Source organism: Actinia tenebrosa, unplaced genomic scaffold (genome assembly GCF_029948245.1).
Source record: "Actinia tenebrosa isolate PJP-AT-01 unplaced genomic scaffold, QUT_ActTen_1.0 PGA_scaffold3__52_contigs__length_22856419, whole genome shotgun sequence".
Taxonomy (NCBI): Eukaryota; Metazoa; Cnidaria; class Anthozoa; order Actiniaria; family Actiniidae; genus Actinia; species Actinia tenebrosa.
Window position 1 is genome coordinate 10,400,484 of NW_028292580.1, and position 23,310 is coordinate 10,423,793.

At 37.6% G+C, this 23,310-nt stretch overlaps 2 protein-coding genes and 1 pseudogene across 2 annotated transcripts; all 3 read right to left on the reverse strand.

Moving 5' to 3' along the window:
• Positions 1-1,484: 1,484 nt before the first annotated feature.
• Positions 1,485-6,991, reverse strand: LOC148908506 (uncharacterized; annotated as a pseudogene).
• A 3-nt stretch (positions 6,992-6,994) lies between these two features.
• On the reverse strand, positions 6,995-9,183 carry LOC148908507 (uncharacterized; the record flags this gene model as incomplete). The annotated part of the gene is made up of 4 exons (XM_089035218.1): positions 8,317-9,183; positions 7,674-7,908; positions 7,302-7,416; positions 6,995-7,073 (listed from the first exon to the last, which is right to left on the reverse strand). Coding segments are annotated over exons 1-4 (1,296 nt in total), but the record flags the coding sequence as incomplete, so codon positions are not given.
• Positions 9,184-17,570: 8,387 nt separating this feature from the next.
• On the reverse strand, positions 17,571-19,239 carry LOC148908508 (uncharacterized). The gene is made up of 3 exons (XM_089035221.1): positions 19,088-19,239; positions 18,720-18,952; positions 17,571-18,600 (listed from the first exon to the last, which is right to left on the reverse strand). The coding sequence occupies exons 1-3, from the start codon at positions 19,232-19,234 to the stop codon at positions 17,571-17,573; spliced, it is 1,410 nt and encodes a 469-aa protein (XP_088891347.1). The 5' UTR covers positions 19,235-19,239.
• Between the last annotated feature and the right edge of the window lie 4,071 nt (positions 19,240-23,310).

Below are 23,310 nucleotides of genomic sequence, written 5' to 3' on the forward strand. Positions count from 1 at the left end.
CCAAACAGAAATTCTCCACGTCTCAAGATGGCATCAACTTTCCTTGTCCGATGTTCATTCTGCCCTAAATCATTCCGTTCAAGAAGATCTGCAGAGACGCATGTCGTACAGCGTCACCCGGGTGAAGATCTGCCACTACTGTTATCATTTAGGCTTGATGATAAGGAGGCATTGTTGCCAAGCCAACAACGTATCAAAAACAACATAAGATATCAACATTACCTGGAATGGTTAGGAGATTTAGTGGAAGGATTAAATTCAGCGCATATCCCGAAAGCTCCTGGTCAGTAACTTTGAGATCAATTTTCATTAGTCGATAAAATATTTAAATACTAATGTCGGCTAAGGTCAGGTATTTATTATCACGGAGGAATCCCTATGAAGAGCAAATGTTAAATCTTTAGTGCTCTTTTCTTGACTGCATAAAAAATGAACCTCCTCTTGAAAATTGTAGAATTCCTGTTCCTCTTTATTGTAGTATAAAATATTTCACTCCCTTTTGACCGAGTAGAAATTTAATGACCACTCTTGGATTCCTCCAGCCCGACCACCCCTTCCTAAAAAAATGAATCTCTAGCTTTGAAAGAATAAGTGCTCAGTATATATTTTTTGTCAGTATTATACTAAAAAACTTTCTCCTGTGTTCATTTTATTACTATTTTATTTAGTGTACTAGCCGACCATATTCTTCAACAGGAAGCCAAACTGGCACTGCATCATCATATTTTTCTTTACTTACAATGCATTTTATTTCAGCCAAATGGTACCAAGTTACCATGACAAGTGTACCTCTTACATATCTTGAGCACTTGCTTCACAACATTCAAAGTGCCACAGTAAACAGTGTTAAAGAAGTGAAACACATGAAGCCTCCCATGTGGAAAGAAAGAGTACAAAAAGTGTCCTACAAGACCTACTCTCTAGGAGATGTTCAAAGGGCCTTCAATGAACAACATAGAGTGCCATTGAAATTATCGAAATCATTTAATGGTACAAGGGAAATTGCAGAAAGAGAAGAACTATTTGGACGCGAGGCTTTAGAGGCCGCTAAAATGGGAAGGCTAGCACAGAATGTTACCATGAAAACAGAGATCATTATTGATGAAGGAAAAGGAAGACTTACAAGAGAATGTGAATTAATATGGTGGCCATTATATGACAATTCAAGAAATGGAAATTTGACTGTGAGACTCTTCATAGGGAAGATTCATATTTAGCTTTTGATTACTCTTGATACTGAAATTAAAATATGGAGAAAAGAATTGTGATTATGTTTATGAGCAATATTATATACAATCAGTTATATACAAACTAGATGCCCAATGAGACACCCGGAGAGAAACTCTCACAGAATAACAGCCTTGTGATAGGCCAAGCTACTCTGCTGTCTCAAGGCACTGAAATTGAAATAAAGGGGGACAAAATCAGTGATTAAACCCAAAAGAAAATCTCACTGAATAACAGCCCACAGTCAAGGATTTAAGCTAAGTCTTACTCCAATGAACAATTTTAAGGCAAAGGTTTTTGCGCTCACTCCTAATGTTGTTAAAGGTCCAGCTAAATTTTGAAACTTCTGTACTCATGATAAAGTCTCTTGTGGACAGTATCACTCCCACACCACAACTTCCAGTGCCTTGTGTGGTGCCTGTCATCTGCAAAGGCATGCCAAATCTTTCAAAATTAGTTTTCTGGTTCCAAAACTTTGTAGAAAGCTTTTTGTCATTAGGTCTGACCCTGTATGTGAAATCAAGAAGCTGCTGTACTTCTGGCAAAAGACTTCTTCTAGGCTGCCATTTCATCCCATCATCAAACAAAAGTCTATCATTCATGAGATCAACAACCACAAGTCCCCAGTGGCATTCATTCATGTGAACAGGAACAAGCACAAGGCGTACGCTATCATTTGGATGGATTGTACTTTCAGTGATGGACTTAACTACCTGATCTAGCACAAATTTGTCATTGTTACTACTCAGCCAGGTGAATGCTTCTGATGGAAGGTAAATTACTTGCTTGTTAGCCTGATCTTTTACGTATCTCAGAATTACACAGTTTATTAAGAAATTATCCAGATATCTTTCATTTACTAGTGTTGCAAATGATTGCACATCGATCGACTTTGCACCAACAGTCAAAATGGTAGCTGTCATGTTCCTCTCCCATAAAATTTTCTTGATGCTTTCAATTTCAGGACAAGAAAGATCATCCACGTTTTCCAACCAATTCCTTTCTTCATTGATCATATGCCTAGTTTTAGCAATTTGGCAGTACTTGTGGAGGACCTCAATGTCAGTAGAAGTGAACATTCCAGTGCTTCCTATTTTAACTGATGTGGGTCTCTTTCCTCTACGTGCTTTCCTCGCGACTTCTTCAGCCCAAATAACTGCACATTCTGGAGGTCTTTGGGTCAGATTGAATGGATTGGTTAGATCTTTGCAATCACCATAGATTCCTTTGACATCCTTTTTGCTTATAGAGGATGTAATTAATTCAGGGATATCAATATCAGCAAACTGTTGGCGTGTTAAAGATAATGACAAGCAAACGGCACGAGGATGTGACTGTAATGGTTTAGCACTGCATGGGTAAGTAAGATCAACAACTGGACATGTGTCATTTTTACATTGACCTGTAGTATTAGTAGAACCTTGAGGACTAGCCTTTGGGCTGCTGGAGGCTTGAGGACCTTGAGGACTACCCGTTGGGCTGGAGGCTTGAGGACTACCCGTTGGGCTGGAGGCTTGAGGACCTTGAGGACTAGTCGTAGGGCTTGAGGCTTGAGGACTAGCCATTGGGCTTGAGGCTTGAGGACTAGCCGTTGAGCTGGAGGCTTGAGGACTACCCGTTGGGCTGGAGGCTTGAGGGCCTTGTCTTGTCTTTGGGCATGAGGTTTTCTCGATCTCGAATATGAGGGATTTCTTAGCCTTTGGTTTTTTATTCCAAACTTTCTCGCTGCTGTAGTTGGCAGAATCCTCAAGGTCATCTTCCCAATCAGGGTGACAGTATTTGTAGCTTTCTCTGGGGTCACTAGCCACCTTTGTCCCATGGTCCTTGTCATAATTATATTCTAGGTAATCTTTGCCAAATATTTTTTCAAAAAGTTCATCCATTGTTAGAATCCAGATTTGGTCATCTTTTGACCAACCAGCAGTCTTATTCCTCCACCCACATCCTCGATAGTAAAAATTTGTCTTTCCTATAAAATTTAATTTGAAAATTGACATTTCACTATCGATAACTGAATTATAGCATTCTGTGTCTAATAATTATTAATCATTGTCTTCAAAAACTTTGTCCCTTATGAACATAGTAAATAGTGAGATAGGAATTACTGTAACTAAAAGAATAATCTGAAAATAATTGTATTAAATAATTAAACCCATGTGAACACGATGCTCAAGGCATTTAGAAGATCTTCAGCATTTCTAAAAATAACTTCAGCATCATTGCACTGTTTGTTTGCTCATTTAATCGAGATTCATGAAATTCAGATTCTGCTGTTAATTAATTTCTATTTCAACAATTACAAACTTCATGTGGGACAAAGGTTTTGAAAACAGATTTATGTCATCATTTAATGGGCAGCTGAAGCCCATCATTGTTACCTCCAGCAATGCACTCCTTAGCTTTAACAAACTGTAATCGTAAAGACAGCATATTCTCTGCGAGCACGTGTCAATATCTGGTTTACTAGAAAATAAAATTCACAAGATTTTGAGACTCAGATTACTATTTTCTTGATCATAATCAATAAGGACCATTAAGTACTTAACCGTCAACACCACCACTACTATTAAAAGTAATGATAATAATTTAAAAAAAATTGATAACAATGTAGAAGTTAAACAAATACCTGATTGACTCCCTCCAGCTTGGTCATGGTTCGTGGCCCGTGAATATAAAGCACGGTGTACTTTGTGTGCTGCTTCAAATCCTTGATTTGAATAGTTGACAAGTGACCGATGCTGTCGAAGTAACATTGCGCTGTGGTCAACTGTGTAATGGATGTAGTCCCCTGCACCAAGAGAGACTCCAAATAAGTGTCTCAGCTGTCTCCCCCAAATGTTGCACTGAAATATTGAGATGAGATAAGATAGAAGGTCCTTATTAAATTTTTCTTTATCAAATAACCATATGTGTGAGTGTGGACCTATCATTGCATAGGATAAGGGCAATTATATAATAACTTAGACTGTGGGGGAAATAACAGTAACATTTACAACATGAGCAGCCATGTTGTATGAGATTTACAACATGACCTAAATGTTTTGAACTTGTTTGGCAATGTCTAAGTAAATGATTTTATTCACATTAAAAATGTTAAAAATTTAGGTTTTGCGGAGAAAATCCAAGTTAAAGTTTACGGAAATTGAATCAGAATTTACAGCACTCTTCAGAGTCATGAATTTCTATTGTTTAAATAAAATTTATACTCTTTATACCTTAACATCAAAAATATCTATCTTCTCATCTTCATCATCCTCATACACATTTTTCCTCATGACAAGGTCAATAATTTGCCAACCTTCAAAGACCTCAAGAGAAATCAAATGAAAGTGTTAAAATATTAATTCGAAGTAATATAGCCATTAGCTAATTACTTCTAGTACATACATTGGGTTGAGTATTTAAGTTCATACAGTAGTTTGGATGTTTGGGAAGCTAGAGGAAATTCCTAAGGAAGACTTTAATAGAGTGCACGGTTATGAAACTCTGAAACAACTACTAACTTATAATTCAGTGCAATAATAATATAGTTATCAACCATTTTTAGTCAATGACAAACTAAGCTTTCACAGGCAGGAACAAAACAAAAAAACACAAAGAAAGCTAGATAGGCTGCTATTGCTGTTTGCACTGCAGTTCTGCTTCAATGATAGTATTAGTTTGTACAAAATAGTGCAATTAGACGATGCATATTAATTACTTTAGTTTAACAGTTTTATGGTGTGCATTCTAGTATTTTTTTAAGTTTCAAGGAAATCAAGTAGATAAATTGGGGACAATTTCAATAAACAATTATTTTTGAGTATGTCACCTTTTTGAAACAGTCAATTTGTAATTCTGCAGCAAATTCAGCCACTGAGGACACTTTGTTTTCTGTTTTCCTTTGCTGTCTCTTCTTTAGCTTCTTTTTGGGAGGTGAACTTAAAGGCACATTATTTTCCATCTCAAGAAAACGATCTTCCACATCTTTCAACCATGCCTTCCAAGAAAGCATCTCTGTTTCTATGAATGCTTCAAATGCTACAAAAAAGAAAAAATAGCCTTTTTCATTCAAAATTGTTATCTCTGATTAGAAAATAAACCTTATGATGTCTTCAATCATGTTATTGGATCTTAAGAATATCAAGGGAAATTGGTTACCTGCAAAGTACAAAAAGGATACAAGTTTGGGATAGTTTGGTTTTATACAACACAACACAATCTAAATATGTGGCACATACCGATGTTCTCCTTCAGCAGAATTTCCTCTTGTCTGGTACCATAATCTCTTCTGAATGTCCCCTTTTCAGCAATTTCTTCTAAATACTGGTAAAGATAAGATTAAGCATTAACATAATTTCTTATATTTAATAATATAATATCGTAATCATGATAATGATCTGATGAGGATGACTTAATGACAAGTTATTAAATTAATTTATTTAATGGTATTTAGTACAAGACTTTTCAATTACCTTCACAACTGAATCTGCAAATGAAACAAACTTGAGGATGACATATTTTGCAGAGCCACTGACTTCACTGTAATGTAGTGCTACCTTCTCCACAGGCAAAGATTGAGAAACAATATATTCATAATTATCAAGGTATGCTTTGGCTGTTGATCCTGTATCAAAAATTGAAAATACACTTTTGAAAATTATTATTCAATATTTTGTGTGGATGAGCAACTTAAAAAATACTAGATTTACCTGAAAAGGATTTTACGACTACATTACTTTTTGAAACAGCAGTCGTTTGACCTTCCTTTTTTTTAATCATTATTCGGTCCTTTCCCCTGGATGCTTCAGGACCATAGTCTGCCAGTGCTTCATTGCATTCTTCAAGAGTACCACATCTGTGGGCAAATAGCCCCAGACTTCCCAGCAACTGCTCAGTATTTCGCATTTCACAATGCAAAGAGCAGAGTGGAATGTTTGCCAACTCTTCATCAAACAGAAATGTCAAATCGTCACGAAAACCTGTCCATCTAAAAACCACAAACAAATAATGGATGAATCAATAAATAAATGATTTGAACATAATGGTAGTCCAATATTCTAGACAATTTTTAACTGCTGTCCTTCAGTTCAATGCTTTTCACATTCACTTGAGTCTGTGATAAGTAGACCTATATGAGAACTATTATCGAGTCCTGGCTTAATAAAGTTATGAATCAATATAATTTTCTTACTTTCCAATGTTAGCTTTTGATGCAAGACATGTGAGGCAGACCTCATCATAAGCACCATTCCAGTGTTCTTTGCATGCCTATATATAGATACAAATTCAGTAATATCACAACTCACAATATAACTCATAAGTGTTGTATCAGATTTTCAATCACTTTCCTGCAGCTTGTGTTCGTAAATCTGATACAACATGGCTGTGAATGTTGTAACCACTTCTTATAAGTGTGTGTTAAAACATTAAGGCACAATATGCTACTTGGCTTCAGTGTTTGTTCTTTGTAATTACTAGATTATTTTTCTGTTACTGGAGAAGGTAACACTTACCCTTAAAGCTTCACAGAAAGCACAAAATTGCACCTCAAGTCCTCTATCTCCAAGTATAAAGCTTTCATCCTCTGGGTCTACCATTAACATCAGGAGTGCCTTTAGGTCAAGGGTTACTTTAGGAAACAAAAGATTTTACTTAACTTTTCAATGCTTTATAAACTTTTTTTTTATATAAATTAATTTGTTAAAAAGTTTATATGTACAATACATAATTTATTATAACCTTTTGAGAAAAGGTATTTTTTCGAACCTTTGAATTTAACTTTGTAAAGATCCACTAGAAGACCATTGTTCTTAATTTCTCTCTTTTCATTGTTAAGTCTTAACAGCAATGTCTTGATCTTTTCTCTGTTGAAATAAGATGAGTTTATTATCTTGGTGTGTATAAGATTCTGGTATAGTTCATGCTTTTCTTATTTAATTTGGGAATAATTTTGAAAACAAAGAGTTACAAACTTTTCCCCAATGTTTATTGAACATTGATATTACATTGTATATAATGACCAAATTATATAATACTCAATAAAAGTTTTTTAGGTCTTAATACAGCTTACTTAATGTAATACTCAGTCGTACCTCTCTTCTCTACAATTTGCAATAGCAAGTGGATGCACAGACAAAGAGCTCTGGCTCCCCTTCGTAGCAGAAGCAAGGCTAATAGGTACAATGCCTACTGAAATTTGATCACGTCCTGCAAAAAGAAGGAATATAACAATATATTTGCGTACCTTAACTTAAATATTTTTGTACAGGCAACTATTATAACAAAAAGGTAAAGAGTTGAATTAATCATTATCATCTGTTACTTAGATGCTTTTTCACATAACACTGTATTTAATGATATTGATTAATACTCAATCAGTTATAATTTTGAAACTCAGTTTGGAAAAACGTAGAGTGACACCAATAAGAATAATTAAAGTTTGAAATTTTTTTTAAAGTACTGACCTCCAAGTGGTCTACCATCAAGTTTCAGGTTGAACTCCATGTGTTCTGGTGCACACTGGTGCAACCTACTCTCTCTAATAGCCCATACCAAAACCATTGGCAGGCTTACACTGTAACCTCTAAGATCTGCAGGCAGCTGGGATATGTCAAACATCTCCCTTGTTATGTCAAACACAAGGGACTTCTTGGCTCTAATGGCATTGCTTGATAGCAAAATTCCTACATCTGTGGCTTTCTACAAAAATAATTCATATGATTAATGCGCCTATCAGCGGCCTTCTCTAGGCCAACCAGGGGGATTTCTAAAATACTAGAAACAATCTTCATTATTTGCCCTTGGGGCAGTTTTGCCTTGCAAACCCCCTTGTAATGCCCCACACATCTTTGGGTTTTTTTTTTGTGAATGTACCTAAGTTTTTCCCTGCGAGCAGAGTCTCTTTTAATTTAAGAGACTCTGCTCGCAGGGTACCTAAGTTTTTGTTTACACTTGTCTGATTATGCTTGTCTCAACATTCGTGACTATATCGAATATCACAAATATTATTCTTCATTAAAAAGGATTAGAATGTGAACAGTTACATTATACTATTAGCAATATTGTAATTGATAGCACATTATAAGCAAAAGTCAAATCATTCCTTACCCCACTTCTACCAAGGTTTAAGAGGTTCAGCATCGTTTGCCAAGATTGGTCAGGCATCTTGATACTGAGCTTGACAAGCAGTTGAACCCAATCAGGGACTTTCATAGTGTCTATAAAGGCACTATACACTGGCTGGCTGAGCATTTCTTTAAAGGCTTTCCTGAAGCCACACTTCTTGGCAACGATAGACAAGGCAATGGAAAGACTTTCCTGAACAAAATTTTTATCGTTCTCGTCTCCAAAAGAAAAACTGTAGCCAAGTACGGCGCCGAGGTTATCTTCACCCAATCGATTTTTCACATCATCGCATAACGCTCTTGCAATTTCACTACCTTTTTTTGCCAGAAGTCGCGGTCCTAACGAACTAACCTCCAACTTTTTTAGTGAATCAGTCTCTGGAAGGAGAGCATGTACCGTTCCACTGCCATGAGGGGTTTCTGGTGGGGTATCTACCCTAATGTTTTTGGCGCCATTTTTTCCCGCCATAATATTATCATTGCTAACGAAAGAGTTAATATGATTTTTGAGCTCTAAAAAAACATTTGATTTTATAAAACTGTTCTTTTCGATTTTTGATCGTAGGCTTGTCGCAAGCAGGCCAAATGAGGTAGCAACTACCACTATGTCTTTCTTCTTCGACCCAAATGTATAAATGGGAGCCTTCTTCACGTCTTGAGTCTCCAACTCTCCGATCGACACTTCCAAGATCTCACCAGGAAAAAACTTGGCAATGTCGCTGTTCAAAAATTTTTCTTTTCTGCCATTTGGCATCAAGCTGTTTGGAACAGCGTACCAAACTTTCAAGGAGTCCAGCGAAGGACCGAACACACGAGTCAACTTAAACCGGTGCTCTGCCTCGTCCTCCATCGTAAAATTAAATTTAAGCGCCAAAACATCATATTTATACTGAAGGGTTAAATTAACTATTAACTTGTGACGAAAGTACTGAAGATCTATTTGATCATCCATTGGAAAATTCCAAAAAGATTACATGTACATGTACATATCCACCATATTGAAAGAATGACAAAGGGATCCCACCTCTTCAAGGTTACAGACTCTTCCACAGTCCGCGCTCGGCCGCAAAGGCGGCTTACTAAGTTAGAAGCTTGTTTGCGGAAAAACTATTCACCCTTCTTAATATTTATGCGCATATTTAATGAGCAGCATGAAAACGAGGCTATTCCCGCTTCAGAGATTCAAGATGGCGGCCATTTTTACAGTCCTTTCAGTGAAGTGGCCGTTTTTTCTACAGTACTATTTTTTGTCACAAATATTTTTAGTTTTATAGATTCCTTGAATACTGTTATAGAAATGGCAAGCAATTTTTTTAACCGTGACCTTGGTTTAGTCCCTAGTTTTACTTTTAGTTTAGTGGAGGAATACATCTCAAGTCATAGCAAATCGTCAGGAAAAAAATACATAACTAAAGGTTTCAAATACTACAGCGAAAGTTTCATTTTTGGATTATCTCGTAAGTAAATAAAGTAGAGGATTTCCAATAGCTATTTTGAATATCTATTATGCATGAAACGTGGTATATTTGAATTACAAAACAGAACATGAAAATTGTTTCCTTTTATTTGTAGTATGCTCCTCATAGTCCAGCAGATACGTGCGAAGATTGTGCGTTTTGTGATAAAAGCATGAAACTTGGTACAAAGTTAGTGCTTACCCTAACAAACATTTTTGAGGGTAGGGCCATCCCATAATTTTTCTTTTACAGAATTTACAGATCTTTTTGAAAATTCACCAAAATCATAATTTGGGCTCCCTGTATAATTATATTATGCCTTTTAAAATATCGGTAAAAAGGTACGAAAACTCTCATTTCAAGCACGTGATGTAAAATAACTATAAATGAAGAGTTTTCAGCTTAGGAAATCGTTAAAGTACCTTGATATTTAATTTATTCCTGAAAGCAACGTCCATCGCAGGCGCAGAGAGCTGTGCACGGCAATTCTGCTTTAACACACTTGCACCTTCCAGTACATCCCTTCTTACAACCACAGCGTAGCAGTTCCCGACACACTTTTGTGGCCTCAGGAATATCCGTCCAGAAAGTAGCCCATCCAGCTTCTTGTTTAATCCATCCCCAGTCTTCCGGTGAAGGAAGTTCAGTTACCGCGATGTCCATCTGGGACCAGCAATGTCCAGCCTGGTAGGTGGCTCGTTTAATGTGCTGAACCAGTGCTGCTCGTGTCGGTGGTAGACAATCTATACCCCTAGCTTTCTGGCAGAAAAGGTGTTTGCGAGCTTGGTTGATGCAGGTCTGGCTACTAGTGCGGTCGTAGAGCAGTATAACAAATCGCTCCAATGGGGCCAACCATTCCCCAATTGTTGATGGTGCAGAGGCTAACGCGCAAAAGGCAGGTGTTACTTCATTGAAGTTGTTCCATGTATCCCATGCTGTCTTCTTCCCTTTGCCAGCAAAGAAAGACACCGTGTCACACCCAGTCATTGCATGGAATACAGGTAAGGCTTTACTTCTATCAGGGCCAAGTATTTGCGCAAGGGTATGTGCTGGTATATACCTGAAGGTTTTACCTGTACCAAATGCAATCCATATCTCATTGCCTTCCAGTCGAGAAGCAGACGTAACTGCAAGTACAACGACGTCTGTGTCAACTGTTCGAATCGTGACTTTCTTATAGCCTTGCATCACAGCATCTTTCAAGTGAAGCATCATTCTTGTGTCCGCTTCCTCGTGCGTGCATGGGGAAAGTACAGATTCATCTCTTTGATGATTACATAACACTTCACTTTCCACTGTACTTATTATTTCCTTATCGCTGTCGATCGACATCGTTTGATTCGCCAAGAAGCCAAACAACTCTTTCTTATTTTCTTCAATTCGTAGAAACTCGTTCCACTTTCCAGGAATAGCACTCGATGGCTCAACACGTCTTCTGATCCCCTTTCCTCTTTTGGATCTTGCTTCAGCTTTTAGACTGTCAGGGAGATATACGTCCCACACGATATCTAGTCGTTTAGCATTCATCAGTTGAGCTTCTATGTATGGCAAAATGACTTGTGTTGCATAATCTTGGAAGGTTTTTGCAGCTCCAGGCTTTAGCATGTTCACAATTGCTGCCCCATCGACGATGATAACTTCCACGGCAGGACTGGCCATGACATTTGCGTTTTGAGGTATAAGATGTTCTAAGCAGTGTACTAGGTCAGACTTTGTTCCCGACCTCATTGTGCCATCAGATTGTGATAAGGATGGTGGTTGTCCCTGGTTTTCGTGTTTAAAAAACTCATCTAGATCGCCATTACGGATCTGGCAGGAGATGTACAGCCTTGAAAATAGAGAGCAGTCATTTTTCAGAGAGCCAACTTTCTGTTGAGCTTTGGATTTCTTTGCTACAGTTGGTGTTCTGAAGAGCTGAAGCTTATTCCTCTTTATAGGCTCTGTAATAGGCTTTGATCTGTCTACAAGCCGTTCGGTAACGTAGCTGTTGTACTGTTCTTTTCCGATACTTTCGATTTGACGTACAGTGTTGACTACTGCTGAATCTGCAATATCTCGACTGTCTAGTGCAAGAAGATCGTCACTATTTTCAGTGAATGGACTTCCCATTTCCTTTATGACTGTGGTTAAGGATTTTACGTCACGCTGAAATGCAATTTGTACATGCTTTGATTCTTCGTGATGGTGGTTATCGGCAACCTTTTTCTGTCCTGTGTACATAGCAACCTCAAATTCTACAAATAATACAATGCAAGAAGATATTATTTTGGGTGCACACTAAATAATAATGATCAACAGATATTACAGAGCGCAAGAGCATGTTGCAAGCTGAAAAAGGGCAATTTCATGCCATAAAGAAAACTGTCACAAATATTTGTATCACCTGAAATAACGCGGGCAATTTCAGGACCAGAAACCATCCACCGCCTTAATGCCATTGGGTTTTCCGTTAAGCCTACAGCTCCACCGTCTCCTTTTACACACGCATTGTTTTGTTCGTGGGCATGGTCTATTGCTATGGTGGAAAATCTGTTGGGGGTCTTCTTCACTGTGAAATTTCCCTTGATGAACTCATTAAAGACATTGGGGTGAGTTTTGTGTAGTGCCACCATATCTCTCAAATGGACGGGTATCCATCTTGCGTAGTTGGTATGATCCAAGGAGAAGAACCAAGGAACTAATTTGGTGAGAGCATCAATGTAAAGCATGAAATTTGCTTCCCTAATTGATCTTACAAATATCATTACGTGAAGCTCCAACTGCAAAATGATGTACCAGAACTGAAATTGTGGGAATGCTTTAGCTTGCCTGTCGCACCATTCATCCAAAGACAAGGCGGTCTCTTCTTCGCTTCTCACACTGTTTCTATACTCTATGTATGTCTTATGAAGGAGTAGGTAGAGACTGCTACACGTAACCTATATATAAGATATTATTTTCACATTATACTCTACATAATTATTCAGTAATTTTTATTTTTTCATGTTTAAAAACATGATGAATTATTAAAAATTCATTTGTTTTTATTCGTTTTCTCTGTCTTCCTTATTTTTAAACTAACCTGGTGTGCACGTCTGGTACGTGTCACATGAGAAGCCTTCAGAAAAGAATCCGCTTTACCAGGAGATGCAACATCTGCGTTTACTAATGCGCCTGTCCACCCACTTCCTTCAAGAAGATCACCAAGCATCTTTAAAGCCGCCATTTCGATGTGAAGTCCACCCATCATAACAACAAACTGGTCTTCTCCGTGACTTGTTGGCCAATTCCACTGGATGCTTTTCGCTATCGCATATAATGGCTGGTCAAAGGCAACAACTGGTGCTTGTTCAGGATTCAAGACTTGCAATGCTGCTCTCACAACATCCATAGAATGGCGGATCATAGCTATTGACTTCGCTTCATCGTAAAAGAGGGGAAGAAGGGAAGAAATTATTTGTTTGTCATTTTCATCACTTGGCTGATAGTTGGAATGATATGCAGCCCAGGAAAGTTTTTCGTCGCCTTCAAACGTGCCTCTAGACATCAGTGCTCTAACCTCTTCCAACCAGCTGTGGATATTACCAATTAAAAGACAGTTACGCCTTTAGCATCATTTTAAAATATTGATTATTTAAATCATAATAAATAATATATACCTGTATTCCTTTTGCAAAGCAGGATTGATAAGATGACAATCAGATTTATTAGAACCATCAAGCTTAGGTATTGCAGCATCATTGTGTCTTAAAACAACAGGTTCTACGGTCATGTACGATTCAGGAAGGTTACCAATCTTCTTACTTTTAGAACTAGAGTCTGAAGAAACTGGAATGTCTCGTAAAATCCCAGAGAAGTTGTTGTCTGCATGTTGGAACAACGATATTCCGGTGCCGTGGAATGAGTCGTGGGAACTTGTAGAGCTCGGATTGTGGTCTATATTGTCCACTGCGGCGGTTGTGAACAGTTTTCCTCTGAGTTTTGGCGGGCATACAGCCTTCTCTGATTCATAAAAGCGAATAACTTCATTGCCGAGGTCAGTGGATAGTTCGAGTACTGTCATATGAAACACTCAGCCCAAGACGGAACAGAGTGTCTACGAGCTCGCGTTTGCGTGTCTTTGTATGCACCATTAAACCAAGGTAGATGGGAAGGGGAGTTTCACGTTCCTGGCTGTGTTTGACATTAACTGAGGTGCTGTTTACTGATTTGTCCTTGTCTTTCTTCCTGCGTCTTATTGAACTGTTGTACATCAATAACTGTGAAATCGTCAGAGCGGACTGGACCTTTGGTGTATCATTTGTGAGTGTTTTTATGTTTGTCCCATTCATTACCATCGAAACCAATGCCAAGAGTGAAGGCGGAACAGAATTCTCTTGGCACTCAGTGTCAAAAGACCCATTGAAACTATTCTTTGATTTAAACATTTCCTTTCTGACAATTGTTGCAGCTCTGGCAAGACAGACGGCATCGTTGTCGGCATCATATTCACATGCTTTTCCTAAGGCATTCCCAACATCTTCATTAAACACAAGTAGAACTTCTCGTCCTTGCTTGATGGAATGTAAGTCAGGGAAATAACTCAGTATTCTCTCTTTTAGTCTAGTGGAATGAATACGCCCTGTTGTGATTGTTCCAAGCTGCTCTAATCTTGCCTTGTACATGCTAATTAGATCGGATAACTTGAATACGGGTGCTATAGCGTCGTCCAGACGACTTTCTTCAATATATGATACAAGCCCTGCAAATGCAAGTCCATGATTAACAGCGTCCGAGTCTTCTTCTTCCTCATCTCTCTTTAAATCACGTGCTTTGTTATAGAGTGAAACAAGGCATGATAGATGATACTTTGCTTCTTGGGCAATAAGGTCTCCACCACTTAGCTTAACTAGAAGTTTCTGGTCCTGAAGTTGGTAGGCACACTGTCTAACACGTGTATCAATTTCAAATGTTGAAATGCTGTGTAGTGTAGAACCCTCATTGGCTTCAGGTTTGTCACAAAAGAAACACAGGTTGACGTTTGGAGAAGAAACTGTTTCTTTGCTCTTACGGGTTAATTTTGCAGGGATGCTCGAACTTTCCTCTTCAGGTGCTTTTCTTTTCAATGCACGATTAAGTTTTGTTTTATTATATTTCAGTCGGCACGAATCATGCCACTTCGCTTCATTATTTCTTAATGATATTTCAATGTCTTGACCTTGATTTAGTAGTCTAAATACCTTTAATGACTTTGGTAAGGCACCAATCTTGTTAAAATTCCGAAGATTCTCGGCAAGACTCTTGTATCCTGCTCCAGCAATAGAGGTATTTGAACTTCCAGTTGGACAACGAAGGGATTCATTTGATTCTTCTTGGCATATGATGCACTTTGTCCAGTCAATTTCCCAGTTTTGCGAACTAGAACTATCCACTAAAATTACTTCAGACTCCACAAGTTTATAAACTTTTGACATCGTGCCATTTATTGGCTTAAAATGGAGGATCTACTTACAGAAATATCAAAGATGCCAGAATGGACGCCATTTTGAATACACAGGAAGCCCACTTCGTGAAAACAGAATCCCGATGGTTATTTTACAAATTAGAAATATTTTTTCGTGTTCAGAAGCCAGCAAAAACTGCCTTTTTGGAAGTTTACAGCAACTGCTAATTACATCGTTCTAAAAAATTACGATTTTTACAAATAAAATATTTATTGGTTTATTCACCACAGGAAGCCCAAACTTAGTTTTTTGTAAAACATTTTCTTGGTGTCAATGCCTTAAAAAAAAATTATGGGATGGCCTTACCCTCAAAAATGTTTGTTAGGGTAAGCCCTAACTTTGTGCCAAATTTCATGCTTTTATCACAAAACGCACAATTCACTAAAAATCTGCACATATCTGCTGGACTATCAGAACCAACATCTACTACATGTAAAGCTAGGTGCTTCAAGTCACAAAAGAAAAGAGAAAATCCCTACTATATAACGGTGAGCTAAATTGAACTGGCAATTAATGTTTATCTATCTTTAATTTGATAAAAAGGACAAAACTATGCATAGCAAGCTGATGTATAAAGTTTAGCTTGTAAATTAAACTTTGTAAATTAATTTGCCATACAATGAAAGCTAATAATGCATTGTTGTAATTTTTCTAATTGAACCTTTTAGGTAACAATCAGTAAAACACCCTCAGTGTCAATTAAAAGTGCCAGCTGTACATGTCCAATTGGAAGTGGAGAAAGATGTGGACATGTGTGTGGTCTTTTGTATCAGATAGCTAAGTACAAGATGCTGGGACTTAAAGCAATCCCTGAAGATATAGCTAAAACATCACTTCCACAAACCTGGCATAAACCCAGAGGCCAGCAAATTGAACCAGCAGAAGTGCAATGTTTGGTGGTCCATGGATACCATTCAAAGACAGATGATGATTCTCCTCCCAAGTCAGTGAAGAGCACACTTTATCTGCCAGTAAACCGAGAGGAATTCCCTTCCACACAAGCTTTGCTAGAAAGTCTCGAAGAGGAGATTCCTGAGTGCCAGATCATACCAGGTCTAAAGGAGTCATGCCTACCACACCAAGCTATTGCTACAAGATATGGAAATTTCCCCAAAGGTTCACCAGTGAGCTACCAGCAAAAGCTCTCTTCCACCTACATTTATAATATTGTTAGTCCCTATGATGTCCCTGATTTACCAGTAAGAAATGTCATGAAAAACAACTACAATGCTGTCCTGACAGAAGAAAAGCTAATCAAATTTGAAGATGTAAAACTTTCTTTACAAACATTGATAAAATTTGAGAAACAAACAAGGCTACAAAGCACATCACCTTTGTGGCATAAACTAAGAAGAACCAGAATCACTGCAAGTAAGATAGGAAGAATATATAGCAGGCAACGAGCTGATCCAGTCAAACTTGTAGAGAATTTAAAGAAGAAAACTGTACAGACAGAAGCCATGAGACTGGGAACAGTGAATGAGCCCCTTGCAGCTGAAAGATATGCCAATCATATCAAACAAGGGAATGTCAGTGTCTTGCCTTGTGGTATTGTTGTTAATTTTTGGTGTCCCTGGCTGGCTGCAAGTCCTGACAGAATAGTTTATGACCCTCAAAAAAACCCTTATTTTGGTCTTTTGGAAATAAAATGTACTGTGAAGAGCTCAGTATTAGAGGTTGACTATGTCCAGAATCAACAAGGGCAGATTTGTCTAAAGAGGAATCATGCATACTACTACCAGGTTCTCATGCAATTGGCTGTCACTGGCATGGAATGGTGTGACTTTTTTATATGGTCAAACAATGATGAGCATTTGGAAACAATCCAGTTTGATGCTGACATGTGGCAAACAGTCAAAGACAAGGCTGATGCCTTTTACTTTGAATACTACATCTAGACTGAAGAACCAAACATTAAATTGTTCATATCTGTGGAAAAGGCACTGGACAAAGAACATTGAATTATATGTAATTTCTATGTAAACATTACAGTGACAAAGATTCAATTTGAACAGTTCAAACTTAGTTTATTATTGCATATGGATACAACTCTTCATAATACATTTGTGTGAAACATGTAGTTTTATTCTAAACAAATGATATAAATTTTATTTTGAAATTATGCAGTATTATGCTTGTTCTAATCCTATGAACTAGTTCTAAGCAGACATGGTATTGTTAGTACCATTTACTAGCAAAGAGGTCAAATCCATTTCATGGTTTGGGACAAGCAATTTATCATCATTTAACTTCATTATTTCAGCATTTTTCTCCAACACTGTTTCCCATATATGGCATGGGATAGGTAAATCACATAACTATGCAATAAGGGGCCCCCTAAAGTTACTTAAAATACATGAAACAGTCCAGAATTGATTTACTGATCCTGCCATAGAAAGTGGGACAGTTTTTGCCCAAAATGAATCCTCCCTAATTCTCTTAATGGCCCTTTCTACATGCACTCTAAGCTTAGCAATATCTTCTGTCTCCTCTATTTCAGTTGGACTAAACTGACCTTTCGAACTCAAAAAAGGTGGGATGTTTAGAGTAACACGTTTTTCAGCTAGAGCAGCTTTGATCGTAAAACCTTTATCAGCCATGACATCATCTCCTGGCTCTAACAAATCTAAAATACCACTTAATTTAGTAATAGCAACATCAGATATTGAACCAGTGTATAAACTAGATATGAATGTAACTGCTCCATGAGGGGCAATTCCCACAAGGGCTTTGAAGGTGTTGGTTGATTTATATGAGGAATAAAGCTGTGACTTTAATACAAGGGAAGAAGGTGACTGAGTTTTAATCTCAGTGCAATCTAAAATGACTTTGGTATTGGCATACTCGTCTTTAAAGCATGCAGGCCTTCTTTTTTCAATTTCTTGCTTAGATAACCAAATGGGAATGCTTCCCAAAACAAAATATAAGAAGTTGACCCAGGCAATAATTAGTCTACTTATAGTGGGAAGTGAAGCATGAAATCTTACACTAAGGTCATACTCGGTCAGACCACACCTTAGCCTACATAAAAACATAAACAATTCATCAATAAGTTTTAGAGTCCTTGGTCTACCTGCTCTACTTAGATAATTTGAGGCCTGGACATAATATGGACTTCTCATTTTAGATGCAGATGGCTTGATAAAATTGTAAAAAATATAGAAATACTTATGACTGGGAAATCCAGTATAGTGCTGTATACTTTTGTTATCTTTACCAAATCTTTCTATGCCAAATTTTTCCATTGCCAGCTTTTGCTCCAATTCTTTAATGTTAGCTTCTTTCTCTTTAACTGTCTGTTCTAGTTTATCTATCTGATTTACTTGGTCTTCTTCTTCTACAGCATGGCTTAAGATACAAATAAAAACAACACATCACAAGACATGTAAAAATAAGTCTTCTTGAACTTGTTCAAAACAACAAATAGATAAGCTTACACTTTAATTAAAAAATATATCAAAAATTACCTATCACTAGTTGGATCATCATTTTCACATGTATGGAAATCAGTATTGTGAGTAACAGTGTCAGAGGAAGGCTTTGGAAGGTCAACTTTAATAATTGGACGACGTTGTGGCGGAGGAGCTGTCCAAGGAAAGATGCTAGGCACTGCTTCCGATTTTAAAAGTTTCCTATTAAAGGTTAATCTAAAATCAGACTTCTGAAAGTGCCTAGAGCACACATAAGTCTTAGAAGTTATCTGTAATAAAGAAAGGAGAAAAATAATTGACAAACAAATCTAAACATATTAAGATGGTCATTGAACTATATTATTGACAAAGGCAACACTCGCCAAGAACCAAAACAAACAACGAAAAACACGTTTTAAAATTACCTTAAAGTCCGGACCGGGGTCTCTTCTTATTTTTACAATCCATTTTTTTCTCCTATTAGGTTCTGGGGGGATTTGATGAAAGGAAAGCTCCGGGTTTCTCCTTTTATCCCCGGAGCATTCAGGTACACAACAGTGTTCGGCCGCCATCTTGAATTTCCGAAGTGGGAATAGCCTCGTTCTCATGCTGCTCATTAATATGCGCATAAATATTAAGAAGGATGAATACGTACGAAATAAAGTTCCTTACACAGTTTTTCTTCGTAACAGCAGAATCAGATAGGTTAATGCAGTAAAAAATACAACAACTTACTATGGTTTTATCGATTCAGTTCAAAGGTTCGGCAATGCTCTGAATTGTAAAGTTAGAGAAGTGGCGTGGTACAAATAAAAAGGCATAAAGTTATCAGAGCGGCCTTTTGCGAGACAGCAATGTTTGAAAAACAACTCCAGAAACTTTTGTTTTATTAGAAAGTCATAAGTGTATGTCATAGTTAGAAATCATCGATGTGACCTACTAATGGGATTAAGGGGATTAACTATAACAACTGAAGGATTGTTTTATTGGATTAACTCCGTAGTCATGACAATTCAAGATTTTGAACATCTCCCGCGGACAATTTTCAAAGTACCATGAAGCTCCTCATGATATTGCTGTTCAACTCCAAGGGAGAAATATATTTTATAAATCTGGTATTTATTTCATTAGTTATCCGCTAATGTTGTGTGCACATTATTTTCTTGCATATATTATGTTAGAGAGAAATGTTTTTTTTCCTTCAAATTTCTCAAAATCCATACGCTATCTCCACCCTTAGCTTGCAATAATTATATTGTACGATAACAGTGTTTTCATGCCGCAAAAAATCGGCTCATACCAAAAAGATTAAACTTTTTGCAAGTAATGTATGCATAAAAACCGTTTATTGGACACAGTGAATTCATTAAATAGTCTTGTTCGCAATAGCTGTAGTTCTGTCTGGAGGTCGCAACCTGAAATAGAATATGTCAATGGTCAGCATTTTGAATGAAGAACTGAAATAAATATGACTTACGTTGTGATAGTCCTTTCATGTGTTGTGAAACTTCTTCAAAAAGTCCAGGAGGGAGAATGGTTTCGCCGCCAGGGCCACGGAGGATCTGGCCAAAACACGTGTCTTTAACTTGCCACCCATTACATTTATATCCAAAGTGTTTGCTACAGCTCCAGTTTGAGTGCTGGTTGAAATTGTCGAAGGAGCCACACCCGCACCCGCACCTGTCATAGGCTTTTTTCTCGGTTTCCCCTTTCCCTTTGTTGAGCGAGCTGCAACAAAGTGCGTACTCAGTGATCATACTTTGTACCAAACATATGCAGGCTCTACTTTTAGTAAATTTATGAAAGAAAACAAAAAAATCTACTTACGTGGAGGAAAGTTTTTCCGCTTTCTCGAAATTCGGCGACCGCCCTTCTAAACGTAGAACAGTTGCTCGCTAGCTGTTTCAATTCCAAAACACTGCTTGAAATCACTTTTAAAACTTGTGGCTGACTTTGCTTTGTTCTCGTAGTGCTTACATACTGAACACGTTTAGTGAGAGCAATAAAATTCGTTTACAAATAATGTAACCACCAAAAATATCAATTTAAATGACCTCGCCATGGTTCAAACAAGGCTCAAACCATACGTCACGGGTCAGTGGCCACCTCTGTAGCCTGCAATCACCTTGTTATGCATCAGCGGATGCGTGCATGCGCATGCAAAATTCCCTCCTGTTTAAACCTGCTATTTCAGAACTCAAAGCTTTATGGAAGGGCATTTACTTAAAAAACAGCCTAAGTAGTATTCCATTGAAATTTAAAGCAGCTGTCCTTTGCACGTCTTCCGACATACCAGCATCACGCAAGCTATGTGGTCTAAAAAAAACCACAGCGCTGAGTTGGGATGTTCCAGATGCTTAAAAAAAATTCCTGGAAACTTTGGAGAAAAACGAGACTACTCGGGTTTTGATCGCGAAGATTTGGAGAAAAGAACTAATTCGGCTCACAGAAAAATAGCAAAAAAGATAAGCAAATGTAAAACCAAAGCCCAAGCAAAAGACCTATCAAAAACGTTTGAAGTGACGTATTACTCTTGTTTGCTAGATCTGGAGTATTTTGATGTCATGAACTTTGGAATGTAACAAGATATGAAATATAAATACATCACGTTCATTAGTAATTTGAGTAATTGTTTAGTACAGTTGAGCACAGATAGAGCGCGTGCATTGTACAAGAAAGAACTTTTAATCAAGGAATAAACTCAAGCGATGAAACAAGTGAAGTTTCTCATCTTTTCCTGACATTTGATGCAATCCGTTTCTGTGCCATAGATCCAATGCATAGTCTGTTCCTTGGTGCTGCAAAAAATTTTTTAAAGACATGGATCAACGAAGGACATTTATCAAAGACAAATTTGGCAAAAATAGAAAAAAGAATCGAATCAGTGGAAGTCCCACCAAACATTGGAAGGCTACCAAAACGGATATCTGCAAACTTTGGATCCTATACAGCAGAGCAATGGAAAAACTGGATCTTGTTGTATTCTATTTTTGCTCTAAAAGATATCATAGACGAAATGCATTTAAAATGTTGGCAAACATTCGTCTTGGCATGCCGATATATATGTAGTCCTGTTTCATCACAAACAGATGTTATCAAGGGGGATGGACTCTTACTCAAATTGTGCAAGGAATTTGAGAAGCTCTATGGGCATTGTGCTGTTACACCCACAGTGCGAAATCCTCAATTTCAGTCAACGGAAAGCTGATGGAATCGTAAGGTCGTAAGGTGGACGATTTATTAGCTTTATGGAAAGGTGTAAAAGTCAATGCCCATGGTGCACCAGAAGGTGGAATAAAGATAAGAGCTGCTCTTCTCTGTTGTGCATCTGATATTCCTGCTGCTAGAAAATTATGCGGATTTCTAGCACACGCTGCACACAAAGGATGTAGTCATTGCCTAAAAACCTTTCCTGGGGGTTTTGGAGAAAAGAAGGATTACAGCGGGTTCACAGATCGGGACAACTGGCCAAAAAGAACAGATGAGCAGCATAGACGAGATGCTCTTAAAACCACTAGATGTAAAAATAAGACTGCACAGAAACGAATGGAAAAAGAACTTGGAACAAGATACACCGAATTGTTACGACTTCCGTATTACGGTAGTATCACAATGTGTGTGATTGATCCGATGCACAATTTATTTCTGGGTACTGCTAAGCACCTTTTTAAACTCTGGAGCAATAACAAGCTTTTTTCAAGAGAGAATATTATTGAAATCGAGCGACGTATACAAAACATTAATTCCACTTCTGATCTTGGTAGATTACCACATAAAATTACAACAAACTATGGTGGTTTTACAGCTTCTCAGTGGCAAAACTGGATTCTTTATTATTCTTTGTATTGTCTCGAAGGAATTCTCCCAGAAGAACATTTGAACTGTTTACAAACTTTTGTAATCGCCTGTCGGCTACTGTGCAAGACCTCTATTTCGAAAACTGATCTCTTTTTAGCTGATAGAAAACTACTAGACTTTGCAATAAAATTTGAAAATCTTTATGGAAGAGAAGCCGTTACTCCGAATATTCATCTACATATGCATTTAAAGAAATGTGTTGAAAACTATGGAAGTGTGTTTGGTTTTTGGTGTTTCAGCTTTGAGCGTTATAACGGATTGTTAGGCAACTTTCACACCAATAACAGGTTCATTGAATCACAGTTAATGAGGAAGTTTATTTGCATGAGCAGCGCTGCAGACTTGCAGTATACATTGCCGAAAGAGTACAGCGAAGTTTTCTTTCCATTTTGCAAAGCTCTTCTGAGGGATGTTATAGTGGATAATATTCAGGAGGAAATTAATCAAAATAGACTTTCTAAATTTCAAATCGCAATACGAGGATCAATAGAAAGCCTTACAGATGTGTGGACAGATTTTAGTGACGTAGCATTGCCAAATAGCTTCGTGATCTCTTCGTTTGACAACGACGACTTATTCAACCTAAAAGAAATGTATAGGAAACTTTATCCAACAGTGAATATTGACCGTCAGCGAGTGAACCGAGCCTTTAGAAAGTATAAGTCAGTTACAGTATTCGACAAAAGACTAGGTTCAAGATTTAACACACGTCTTGATTCTTCAGGAAAGATCATGGCCTCATTGCCGGATTTCAAGCCGAGAGAGTCTGGGATCTAGCTCAGAAAAATCC